The 13,780-nt window shown below is 36.6% G+C and overlaps 1 protein-coding gene and 1 non-coding gene across 24 annotated transcripts in view; both read right to left on the bottom strand.

Moving 5' to 3' along the window:
- ROBO2 (roundabout guidance receptor 2) overlaps positions 1-13,780 on the bottom strand; it is a 609,610-nt gene that overhangs the window by 546,855 nt on the left and 48,975 nt on the right. For all 23 annotated transcript variants that reach the window (XM_054551634.2, XM_054551635.2, XM_054551633.2 and 20 more), the window contains exon 2: positions 4,060-4,386. In XM_054551634.2, coding sequence (XP_054407609.1) covers positions 4,060-4,386 — 327 coding nt within the window. The remainder of the gene's footprint in view (positions 1-4,059; positions 4,387-13,780) is intronic.
- On the bottom strand, positions 10,379-10,485 carry LOC112132828 (U6 spliceosomal RNA). Its single transcript, XR_002914549.1, has one exon. It is a non-coding gene; the product is annotated as a U6 spliceosomal RNA (small nuclear RNA).

Raw genomic sequence — 13,780 nt, 5'->3', positions numbered from 1 at the left:
CCACCACTACTCACTCTTCAGCTGTTGTGCTCTGTCCCCATCACTGGAGCCCACAGATACTGTTTATTTGACCATCATTTGGGATTTGCATCGTGTCAACCACTTTTAGTACTCTTGTGGTTTGTCTGTTTGTTTGAGATAGAGTCTCACTCTGTCACCCAGTCTGGAGTGCAGTGGCACAATCCCAGCCCACTGCCACCTCTGCTTCCTGGGTTCAAGTGATTCTTCTGCCTCAGCCTCCTGAGTAGTTGGGATTACAGGCGCCAGCCACCACACCTGGATAAGTTTTGTATTTTTAGTAGAGTTGGGGTTTCATCATGTTGCCCAGGCTGGTCTCAAACTCCTGGCCTCAAGTGATCCACCCACCTGGGCCTCCCAAAGTGCTGGGATTACAGGTGTGAACCATCACACCCAGCCCCACTTTTAGTATTTTTTAAAGTATTCCTTGATTATTCTTGCCACTTCACTGCCCATATTCTATCACTCTGATAACCTCTCCTGAGCCTGATCCTTTTGCATGAGCATTGCTTGCCTTGGCCACCACTAAATATTACTGTTCTAAGCACTGGAATTGGACTCAGCCCTTATTAACTGCTCCCTGAACACAGCCTGCCTGGAAATCACATCTACTTCTATATACTTCTGTGGCTTCAAACCTATCTCAGAAAGACCTCTCCCCTCAACTCCAGAAGCTGTTTCTTTAATGAAGCTTGAGATATTTTAAGCTTACTATTTCATTGGTATGTCAAACAATACAGCTGAAGTTTACCATACTGTTCTGTCCCCTAGAGTTATTTCTCCTGTACCTGCCCTTCACCTCTATGGATTGTAGCACTATATATCTAGTCACTTAGCCAAAACACAAAACAAAAACAAAACAAATCTAGTAATCATCCTCTACTTCTCATTGATCATGTCACATAGTTTATAATTCCTAAATATGTTCCAAGCTGTTTCCTCCTTTCAATCTTCACTGCTATGTTCAGTTGAGAATCTAGCATCAACTCTTTTCTGAATTATTTGACAGCTACCTAACGCCTCTCTGACTTCAATCATCATACCTTTAATGCAATCTTCAATTCTCTTTCAAAGATTCTCTTTTCTCTTAACAAAATAGCTTAGATTTTTATTCAGCACATGCCTACCTTTCCAATTTACTCTGCTCTCAACCTCATATCCAGACACCTGGCAGTTCTCCGAATACACAGTGTTCATCTAAGCTTCCATTCTTTCTACCAGGATGGTCTTTCACTTCAATTTCCACCTGGGACATTCTTACATGATCTTAAATACAGCTAAAATAATGTATCCTCTTAGAATCATTTCTTAAGCTTACCTATCTAGGAAGAATTAAATATCTTCCCTCCGGATTTGCATAGTATTTTTTACATGTCTTTATAATAGGCTTTATTGTTTGTCTATTTAATTTATTATAGTAACTCTTTATTTACATGTTTGTCATCCCAACTAGAATATGAGCTCTTTGAGACTACATTGGACTATGTCTTCACTGCTATTCCTTAACACCTCTTTCAGTGGATATCCGCCTTCTATTAATAAACTAAGTGAATGAACCACAATGAGTACTTATGTTCAGTTTTCTAAAATATGAAGGCCAATTTAACATAATCTGAAGTTGCTCCTCTACAGCTGTTCCTCTGTCATTTTATAAAAATACATATTAGTTACCAATAGATACTGAAAAATCACAATGCTTTGACCCAAATTTCCATATTAATATGTTTTATGAAATACATAAGGAAAGATAGAAGACTGATGAGCGAATGCAAAGAGATGAGCAACATATAAATGAATATTATTTGACCTTGTGATGCCTCAAATGGAATGAACTGTTGACATGGCATTAGAAAAAGGGATTTTATTCACTCCCTAATCTAATTTGCAAGCCTTCTTGTTTTCCTCTCTAGGTCATGAGTAATTCAAGTATTTCTTAAAGCTCATTTATTTCAAAATAAAAAAAATTACTGTCACATTACACACACACACAAAAATCATGGTTTAAAATATTCCCACTAAAACAGTTTGATTCATTATTAATGATGCAATTAGAAAAGAAAGCAATTCTTTTAGATGAAACAATAAAATGACAGGTCAATTTTTATATACTTTAATTTTGAAAAGTAAAATTTTGTTAAGGATTTAAACATGTTATTTGCTGCTGAGTAGATAAAATTTTTAAAATAAAAATTAAAATTTCTTAATTTTTATATATTTAAAATAGACCAGATTTCATTTGGAGTGTTTCTTCAAATATGACACAATTCCCTAAAAATAAAAATTAGAAGATTCAGGACCTGGTCTAGCATCCCCATTGATTTATTGTCTGAATCTTGGTCACCTAAACTTTTTGGGCCTCATTTTCTTTATCTTGAAAATGGGAGAATAATGCCAGTCATATTCACCATAAAAGGGTCTGCTGGGGGAAAAAAATAAAATTTGGTATTGAAGTATTTCAATATGTTTGAAAAGTTTCCAAAATTAGATATTTCAAAACAAAAATGGAACAGGTATGGATATTTGCATTCTTGAATTTTTGTGTGTGTATTTCAAATTGCATTTAATTTAAGGGCTTTTTGAAGTATCATTTTATAAAAATAAAACTATTTGGTGGCCAGTACAAAATCCCATTGTTAGCTAAAGTCCTAATGCTCATAGCTCAAGACACTTCACAAAAAATAAAAAATATGAGTCTTAGGATTCTCCTAGTCTTTTCCTATTGGAGTTATACATTTCCAGCATCCGTGGGTTCCAGGTTTCTTAGCACAAACTGTAAGTCAGAAGCAGATGCCTGAGAATGAAAAACTTCACTGGAATAGCCGCATAAGAAATTGTAGGCAAGTGGATCACCTGAGGTCAGGAGCTCAAGACCAGCCTGGGCAACACGATGAAACCCCGTCTCTACTAAAAATACAAAAATTAGCTGGGCGTGGTGTCTGTAATCCCAGTTACTTGGGAGGCTGAGAAAGGAGAATCGCTTAAGCCTGAGAGGCAGAGGTTGCAGTGAGCAGAGATCGCGCCATTGCACTCCAGCCTGGGTGACAGCAGGAGGCTCTGTCTCAAAAAAAAAGAAAAAGAAAAAAAAGTACAATGTTGTTTACCAAAAGAAAGACATGAGCCCATGAGCTATTATTTAGGAGAAAATATACACAGCTATATACATAAGACTCCAGCATCCTGAAATCTGCCAATTCTCTTATCTTTGAACATGTACATAACGACAAGGAAGCTGAAGAGTGCAAAAATTTTAAGGCATACTTGTTGGCTTTTGTTTTGTTTTGAGCCGGAGTCTCGCTCTGCGGCCCAGGCTGGAGTGCGGTGGCGCCATCTTGGCTCACTGCAAGCTCCGCCTCCCGGGTTCCCGCCATTCTCCTGCCTCAGCCTCCCGAGTAGCTGAGATTACAGGCGTGAGCCACCGCACCCGGCCTTCTGTGTATTTTTATACTTGAAATGATATAAAATTAATTTACATGCCAGTTTTCATATAAATTGTAAAAAAGATATTCCCATCATCATCAAAGCCATAACTTTTTTTTTGAGGCGGAGTCTCGCCCTGTCGCCCAGGCTGGAGTGCGGCGGCGCCATCTTGGCTCCCTGCAAGCTCCGCCTCCCGGGTTCCCGCCATTCTCCTGCCTCAGCCTCCCGAGCAGCTGGGACCACAGGCGCCGCCATCACGCCCGGAGAATTTTTTGTATTTTCAGTAGAGACGGGGTTTCACCGTGTTAGCCAGGATGGTCTCGATCTCCCGACCTCGTGATCCGCCCGCCTCGGCCTCCCAAAGTGCTGGGATGACAGGCGTGAGCCACCGCGCCCGGCCTGCGTTCTGATAATAACATATTGGTCATCTTGATTTCATATAAACGAATTTACTCCAACGCCCTGGCTTGGTATTATCTTGACCAGACTTCTCTGAAGAAGACCCAGTAAAATTATGCAGTGTGTGGATTGATTCTTTAGGTTTCAGCGTCCATGGGAACACATCAGACTTACTTGAAATAAATAAAAGTAAATGTGCACAGGAGGTTCAGTATGTCCACTTACGTGCCACTTCCAGAGACGCATTTCGACTCACGGCTTCACCAAGATAGTTCCTCGCGGCACACACGTAGCTTCCTTCGTCGGGTTTACTCCTGCGCCCATGCACGATGCGCAGGAAGAATAAGGACCCGCTGGGCAGCAGCATCCTGTGGGACCGCGGATCGTCCTTGTCAGTCTCCACTCGCTCCCCATCCTTGTACCACTCGATGGTGGGCGTTGGCCGGCCCTCCGCCTTGCAGTTGAGAGTCGTGGGCTCGCCCTTGGAGACGATGACATCGGAAGGATGCTCCACGATCCGCGGCGGAAAATCTTCCTGGCGAAGACGCGATCCTACAAAACACGACAGAATAAAGACAAGCTTTACCATCTCCTGATCCAAACCCTCGGTGTCACTGAGGTTCCTGATGGGGAAATTAAACTCTTCCATTATCCAATTGAACATTATTTTATGTTTCGTTTTGTGCATGCATCTCGTAAGTCATCTCAACTCCTTTGCAGGATGGGGGATACCAATACATTAATATGTTAACTCGAAGGAGTTAGGTTTAATGTGTTCCGTGAATCATGACAAGCAAAAGTAAAAGAGAACAAGAGACTTTCTTGTTTTTCTGGGATCAGCATGGGTACTAAGATGAGTAAGACTAATTTCCTGTCCTCAGATTGCTTATTATATACTGGGGAAGAAAGCCACGTTGGCAAGCACCTAGAAGACACACATAGATATCATTTAATGTGCTGCCAATGTGTTATCAGACTAACACAAAAAGAGACCTGTAAATTATGTACAAATATTATCTGCATTTAACAGATGAGGCAAAAGCTTAGTAAATGATGTCAGTTGCCCAGAAATGTAGATGAGGCAAACAGCAGAGGCAGAATTTTGAACTCAGGTGTGTTTGACTGAAGAGCTCAAGTATAAATCCGTATGTTAAAATGCAACACACTGCATAGAGGTATATAAGAAATGTACTATAGGCAGAAAGAAAAAAAAGTAAAAGTTAACCCTAAATTAAGCATAATAAGATACCTCTTCCCCCCAAAAAAAAATACATTTAGATTGAGCTGTAAAGAATGAAAAATGACAACTAAAAGAAAAAAGCATCATGCCAAGAGATACCATCAGCAAAAGGACAAGGAAATGAGAGTTATGTGCATGGTACATTTCATAATCAGGAAGGAAGCTGATACGGCAGGAAAAGGTTTAAGGCAGTCTTGGAGGCTGAGACAAGGCTTTGTACCATGCTCAGGGGTGTGACTATTCTTTTACACGGCTCACAGATTTTTAAGGGGGCAGTGACATGACTATCTGTATAATTGAAAGATACTGTTAGTCTGCATTATCAATAAGGGATAGCAATGGAGACATGAAGACAGTTGCGATTTACTTAAATAGTTCAAGAGGAAAATAAAGAACCTGACCTTGGGAAATGATGGCTTAGGTAGAAAAGAAGAAGGAAAAATACACCACATCAAAATGCTTGACAGAATTTGGTATATCGCCATACACAGCACAAAGAAAGATCATACCAGTGACTTCTCTGTGAATGCAATAAAAGTGGGGCCATAAGCGGCGTAAGAAATCTGAAGAGAGGCCGGGCACGGTGGCTCACACCTGTAATCCCAGTATTTTGGGAGGCCGAGGTGGGTGGATCACCTGAGGTCAGGAGTTCGAGACCAGCCTGCCCAACATGGCGAAACCTCATATCTACTAAAAATGTAAAAACTTAGCCAGGCATGGTGGTGGACGCCTATAATCCCAGCTACATGGGAGGCTGAGGCAGGAGAATCGCTTGAGCCCAGGAAGCAGAGGTTGCAGTGATTGCAGTGAGCCAAGATCGCGCCACTGCAATCCAGCCTGAGTGGCAAGAGTAAAACTCCATCTCAAAAACAAAAAAAAAAGAAAAAGAAAAAAAAAAGAAAAGAAAAGAAATAGGAAGGGAAGGATCTGTTGATATTTTATAATCAAATTTTTGCATAATGTGTTATTTTGAATATTTTTCATTTATATGGTGTCAATTACCATTATTCATGAAAATGTTCTACCAGCTCCTCCAAGTAAATAAAAAGGAGATGCTGAGAGGAATCAACATATATGGGGACATAATGATTATATAGATAAGCACTTCTTAAAAGTTTGCTCTTATATAAGACTTTCCAACCAACCACCGAATATGAGCACATTTCTCTTCAATAGACAGCAGTAATATTTACTTGTCAATGTTACCTCAGTTCACTCTCAATATTAATTGAAAATACATATTTCAATGTATTAAAAGGAATTTAATTTAGTCTTAAATGAACTTTATTTTTCTGAAGAGGGTTAACTCTTAAAAGTTGCTGACTATTTTTTTAATCACATCAGACCAAAAAAGAATGTATACATTACAAGTGTTAGATATCTAAAGCAAAAGAGTAATTTACGGTTCACAGGTCAGAACTTTAAAAAAAACTAGAGATCCAAAGCATCTAGATAGGTAATTACAGTATACATCACAATAATAAAGGTTGTAGATCATGAGTACTGGGTCTTAAAGCAATGAAGAATTTACAGAATACAAAAGTAACAATGAATTTTTAAATTCATAATCAAGAAAGACCCCAAAGTGTTTAAATATGAGTGGCTGAATATAAGTAGCTTGCAAATCAGAAACATATTCTCAATGTAAAGGTCTGGATACATAGCCATAGACTCTGATCTTAAAATACATCAAGAGTTTTATGTCACTTTTCATGTAACAGGCATATAGTAGGTTACAATCATCTGTTTAGATAGCCTCTTTGTTCTCCATTAATCTCCCTATGCACAGTGACCTACATTCTCCCTACTGCAAAAACTGTTCTACTATTAAAAGTAAGCAAGTAAATCATCCATGCTACGAGGGTGCTATTTACTATATTAACCTGTTCCCTAACTTATTAGGCAGTAGGCCTGGATAAGGGCTGAATAAGACCTGAAATATGCTAATACTTATTAAATAAAATATAAAATAATTGATTTATAAAAGAAAAAGTGAAAAAATAGCTAAGCTATTTAGCAATAAAATTAAAATCCAGTATGTCCAATGAGCACACAAAGAATTTTACTCATTTATCATGACAATATAATGTAAACTATCTTACATAAAGATTATAGTACTGTCATATCAGGACACTCTTCTAGTAATTTTACTCCTACTTTAACAAAAACATCAAAGAACATCTACAACCTCAATATAAAAAGTAAAACTATGAAATGATTACAAGAAATTATAGAGGCAAGTTTTTATGATTTTGAGTTAGGTGATGGCTTCTTGGATATGATACCAAAAGCAGAAGCAACAAAAGAAAAAAAGAGATAAACTGGATGTTATAAAATTTTTAAATACTTGTGCTTGAAAGAATACTACCCACAGAATCAGAAAAAAAAATCTGTGAATCATATACCTAATAATGGATTTACATCTAGAATGTATAAAGAACTCATAACTCAATAAAAATATAAATAATCAAATTTTAAAATAGGCAAAGGATTAGAATAAGTAGTTAGACAAATTTGACAAAGAAGTTAGACAAATAGCGATAAACACATAAAGAGATACTCAACATCATTAGCTATTAGAAAAATGCAAATGAAAACTACAATGAAATACACTTCACACCCACTAGGACATATATAATCAAAGCAATGTAAAATAACAAGTATTGTCAAGGGTTGGAAAAACTGAAAGCCTCATCCATTGCTAGTGTGAATTTAAATCATACAGTCACTTTGGAAAACAATCTGGAAGTTCCTCAAAATGTCAAACATGTAGTTACCATAAGACCCAGCAATTTCACTCCTAGATATATATCACCCCAAAATGAAACCTTACATCCACACAAAACTTACTCATGAATATTCATAGCAGTATTATTCACAATAGTCAGAAAAGTAGAAACAACCCAAATGACCAACTGAATGGATAACAAAGAAAGAATCAACAACATAAATATCCATGATGAATGGATAAATAAAATGTGCCATATCCATATAATGGAATATTATTCAGCCTTAAAAATGAAGTATTAATAATACATGCTACAACATAGATGAACTTTGAAAATGTAAGTGACAGAAGCTAGTTGCAATGGACCATATACTGTACGATTCCATTTATATGACATGTCCAGAGAAGGAAAATCCACGGACATAAAATGTAGATTAATGCTTGCCTAGGGCTGGGGTATGGAAGTGGGGAATGAAGGGGGTCTGGGCAAGTGCTGCTAATGGAGATGGGATTTCTTTAGGGATGATGAAAATATTCTAAAATTAATTATAGTGATGGTTGCATTACTCTGTGAATGTAATAAAAATTATTATATTGTATACTTTAGGTGAATTTTGTGGAATATGAATTATATCTCAAGCAATTTTTTAAAAATTGATAGATAAAAGAGCACTGTGAACAAGTTTAATAAAAGGTGTGTAACAATTTGTGCTCACTCCTAACAACAGTTAACGTTATTTTCTTCATTTACAATTTTAGGTTCTAATGAAATCATCAGGCCTGCAATAGATAATTAGGACATAAAGTGAACTTTAAAGGTCTCACCAGCCAGGTAGACAGATGAGAGAGATAGAAAGATAGATTAGAAAGATAGACACAGATATACAAAAATACAGCTTTACAATCTAAGTTTTACGATGTTATTAAAAATATGGGGATTAATTCTGAGCTTTCTTAAATTCAGACATTACATAACAATAGCAGTGGTCTTTACGATGGACCCAATGCATAAGTCTTTGGATTCTTTAAAACTGTGTGTGGAAATGAGTATTATCGTGTAAAGGGGAGGCAGTAGTGGTGGTGGTGTGGGGTGGGGGATGTAGCTTTCATTATATTCCCAAAGATGTTGGGCCTTTAAGATTATCAAGGAGCACTAAACTACTGGGTATTCTATGTTACTGGCTAAAACAACTCCATTATTTGGTCAAAAATAAAGCTGAGTTGTCAGCAAAACTCACTGGGGACTGAGAACAGAACAGTAAGGGGGAGTGGGAGTTGTTCATCACATGAAGTACCATGAAACAGCTCAACCTCAACATTTTGGCTGTCTAAAGTGTGAGCCCCTCAACTAGCAACAAAAGTGTGATCCAAAGGCGTATTAGAAATAGACGCTCTTAGGCCCAAACCCGCATATCTGAAATCTGAATCTGTGTTTTAACAAGATTCGCCTCTCTTCATCAGGTATTTGTATGTACAATACCATTTGATAAGCACTGCTCACACCAGTTTTTGTATGGCTCTGAGCTAACAATGTTTTTAAAAGAAGAGGAGGAGGAGAGGGAAGAGAAGGGGGATGAGGAGGAGGAAGTGGTAACAAAGAAAACTTATATAGCCTGTGAAACTTGAAATATTTACTAAGGTTTGCCCACCCTGCTCAAGAGTACCTGATTATCATTGTCCATTACAAAGTTCATTTTTAATTTAAATTTGTTTTATAAATAAATTTATAAATTTGTAAATATCTCTTCTACAGATTTCAAATGAAAATTAGTTTGACAGCAATGTTATTATTGCCCATATAACGAGAAATTATTCAAAGACTCCTATTTGAACAGATATGCTAAGCGATGTATGAAAATAACTATCTACAATTCTAATTTTGCTTCTGACTGATATCATGTCTGGCATCTTTTTATATCTCAACTATTAATTGGGCAATCAGTCAAGTTTTAATTAAAATAATATATATTATTAATATATATTATATAAAAATTAATACATATTATATATAATATATAAATGAAATATATATTATATAAAATATATATAAATGAAATATATTATATAAAATATATATTAATGAAATATATTATATAAAATATTAATAAAATATATATTATATAATATATATTAATAAAATATATATTTAATTAAAATAATATATAAATTATATATAAACATATATATATTCTTTGTCTCTTTTATAATGATAAACGAAAGATAACAAAAATTGGTCAGAGGGTCCTAAAGATGAATATCCGAATGTTTATTTTTACTGTCCAAGAAAGTAAGTTGTGAAATTGTCATGTAAATTGTCCCTAATTGAATAGACAGAAGAAGCAGAATTGGAACTCATGACCTTTAATCCAGAATGTGCCAGGATTCTTTAGAAATGAATGGAGGACCAAGTAAAGAATGCACATGGCATCTAGGCTAATTCCAAAGCCCTCTTCTAAGGTTCATTTCAATAAAATGTGTCACATGAATGTCGCTAGTCCTAATTTCAGCAGAAAACATTTTCCTTGTTTTTCAAAGCCTGATTCTCAAGACTGCCTGCATCAGAATCATCTGGGTTTTTTTTTTTCTAATGCTTCGTGAATTTGCATGTCATCCTGGCCCAGGGACCATGCTAATCATCTCTGTATTGCTCCAATTTTGGTATCTGTGCTGCCAAAGTGAGCACTAAGATATTTCTTTAAAATACAGATTCTTTGTTTCTTTATTTTATTTATTTATTTTTTTTGAGACAGAGACTCACTCTGTCACTTAAGCTGGAGGGCAGTGGCACGATCTTGGCTCACTGCAACCTCCGTCTCCCAGGTTGAAGCGATTCTCGTGCCTCAGACTCCTGTGCAGCTGGGACTACAGGCACACACCACCACACCTGGCTAATTTTTTGCATTATTAGTAGAGACAGGTTTTCGTCATATTGGCCAGGATGGTCTCGAACCCTTGGCCTCAAGCGAGCCTCCTGCTTCGGCCTCCGGAAGTGCTGGGGTTACAGGCATGAGCCACTTTACCTGGCCACCAGATTCTTAGTCTCCATAGTGAGCAAGGTGCATCAGAAATTACCAGTGAAAGGTTCCAAGAAGCTGCATTTTTTCCATGCTTACCAGAACATCACACACTTAGACCTGGCTAATGCAGCATTCCACAGCATCATCAAGTTCCTCAGCCAGATGCAGGTGCATCTGTGAATAATGTTCTAAGCACCTTAATTTGCATAATGGATTATTTCTGCTTCTCAGAGACTCTCAAACAATGATTTTGTAATGATTTTTGATAAAATATTTGATATTTTAAAAAGTTGAGTGGTATATTAGCACTTCAAATTTTTGAAGGTGATGTATAAATTATAATTCATGAATATAGTTAAGTTTAGTTTTCTTTAGTCAGTAACCACTCATTCGCAGTGAGTGCCAGAGAACATTTGTTTTCAGGAAGAGATTTCAATCACGTAGTATAATAAAGGAGGAAAATGCACCTAGAATACTTGTTGGTTTCATTTCATGTGTTACAGAGTAAATGTCTCTGCCTCATTGAGTTGGAGTATAGTATTTCCTTGAACCAAGTTTTATTTTTCTTTTACAAATTGGATAGCCCTATCAACTATTAGTCCCTCCACAAGTCAAGCATTGTATTTCAAATTGTTCTAAATTTTTCTGAGGGCAGAAGAAATTCTCGGCAAATTAGGGACAGAGTGTGAAATATACTTCCTCCAGCAAAATTTCTATGCTGTGTTCATTTTTCTCTCTTAAAAATGTATGTAACAGCATGTTCTAGCCATAACTATGTCTGTTTTAACAAAATATTGTTCCCCAAAATGATATACACAGAATTAACCTAGGAAGATTCTACAGGATTACTTCAATTCTGAATGTGATCAGAGCCACCTGCTGATAATGAGAGATACAGTAGCACTACACGAAAAGGTGAAGGTTGCCTGACACATCACAATAGGAAGGAGGCAGTGTGGTACAAATAAAGAACACAGGTTATTGATCAGTTAACATTCATGCCTCATTTGTAACAGGTAGATCAGGACATCAATGCTATAAAGAGTGGTTTAGGCCGGGCGCTGTGGCTCATGCCTGTAATCCCAACACTTTGGGAGGCCAAGGCGGGCGGATCACAAGGTTAGGAGATTGAGACCATCCTGGCTAACACGGTGAAACCTCGTCTCTACTAAAAATACAAAAAAAAATTAGCCGGGCGTGGTGGCGGGCGCCTGTAGTCCCAGCTACTCCAGAGGCTGAGGCAGGAGAATGGCGGGAACCCGGGACTCCAGCCTGGGCGACAAAGCAAGACTCCATCTCAAAAAAAAAAAAAAAAAAAAAAAAAAAAAAAGAGTGGTTTAGAGGATTAAAAGAAATCATATATATGGATCAGGATGGGCAGTAAGCATTCAGTGTAATATTTTTTCTCCTCCTGCAAAACATGACAAGTACTCCAACTCTAAAATTTATTTCCAAAATTTAGCCCATAAAACTCTACAATCCCATTGACAGTAGTTTATCTTTGCTGAGGATGATTCTGACATTAATATTTTATTGCTTGATACATTTTAGCTGGACCAGGCTGCTAGCTTTACACTAGATTTCCAAAGAATTAGTTGTTACTACTTATCATTAGTCAAAAATATATCCAATTCAAAATTTCCTTCACTGAAGGAAACATAGCTCAGTGCCACTGCAAATGCTGTCTACATTGATTAGTGAGCTAAGGTAATTTGCAATGAAATGGAATTAATGAATCATTCCATCAATCCATGAAGTCTGTCCATAACAACTTTTCCATCTTTGAATTCTTCGTGATTATTAAATTCCAGCTTACTTTGCTTATGAGGGGGGAGTGGATAGAAAAGTATTATGAGATAACTTTTTTTTTCTAGAGGTCCAATGATGTGATAGGATATGGTGAGAAGGTCAATATTTGGAAAACACGAAGGCCATTTTATCCATTTGAACTTTGCTAAAACTCTCTCAGGAGATTTCTTAATTTGCCATTGGCCTAAATAAATTTATAAGATTATTATTCCTTCTGGAAGCACAGCAGTGCCATCTTAATAAGTCTAAATTTGAAACAAAATCAAAATTGAGACCTAGAAATTCTACTTATTTTTTAGAAAAATTTCAAAATAACTTGTCAGTGTCCTAAAACTAAAGGGCTTATAGTGTGAAAGGGAATTGGTAAGGATAAAAGAGGTTTGTCAAACTCAACAGGCAGCCTTGATTCTGAAAGTTTCCAGTTGTACAAAACAGCACCCTGCAACATCTCTGTGCCCTCGCTTTCCAGATGCAGAAAACAGAAGATTAAGCTATCAGAGGTCCTTTTACAAACCCTTATTTTATAGATGAAGAGGAAAAATGGAGTACTAAAGAACTGAAGTTTCTTTCTCACAACCAAAACTAGAAGGATATAAGGATATAGTTGTCTTAGCTGTGGGTCCAAGCTCTGTTTTCAGGATGACTTTTTCTTCTTACCCACATTTTAGAAGTCTAAAATATTATTAGAAAATCCCAAGCACTAGATTTCAGTTGTTTTTTGTTTGGCTTTTCATCTGGACCAATATATGGTTAGTTATATCACCTTAAGCAATTACCTAAACTGGTTTTTTGTGCTATTTATTCATCCCAAAACTGAGGTAAGTGGAAAAGTAAATTGCTACAGCCTCATTGTTCTGTAGCAGGATCACACTCTTTATGGCTGTCATATTAATGATATCTTAACAGACATATCTAAAAGAAAGCATAATAAGTAGTAATTTAAATTTATGAACACACGGTACACTTTTTTAAAAATACACACTTTAGATTACTGTTCATACTTTTGATAAATGTATAGATTACAAAAGTTGGCCTTTGTAGGTCTTGTATCTGCTGTCAAAAGCAGTGGGTATCACATGAATTCTTAGAAAACCCTCCAAGAGTTAACAATGATTTAAAAGACTGAAAACATAGCTTAGAAATGTATTCCTA

This window comes from Pongo abelii, chromosome 2 (genome assembly GCF_028885655.2).
Source record: "Pongo abelii isolate AG06213 chromosome 2, NHGRI_mPonAbe1-v2.0_pri, whole genome shotgun sequence".
NCBI classification, from domain to species: Eukaryota; Metazoa; Chordata; class Mammalia; order Primates; family Hominidae; genus Pongo; species Pongo abelii.
This window is presented reverse-complemented; position numbering and strand designations above follow the sequence as displayed.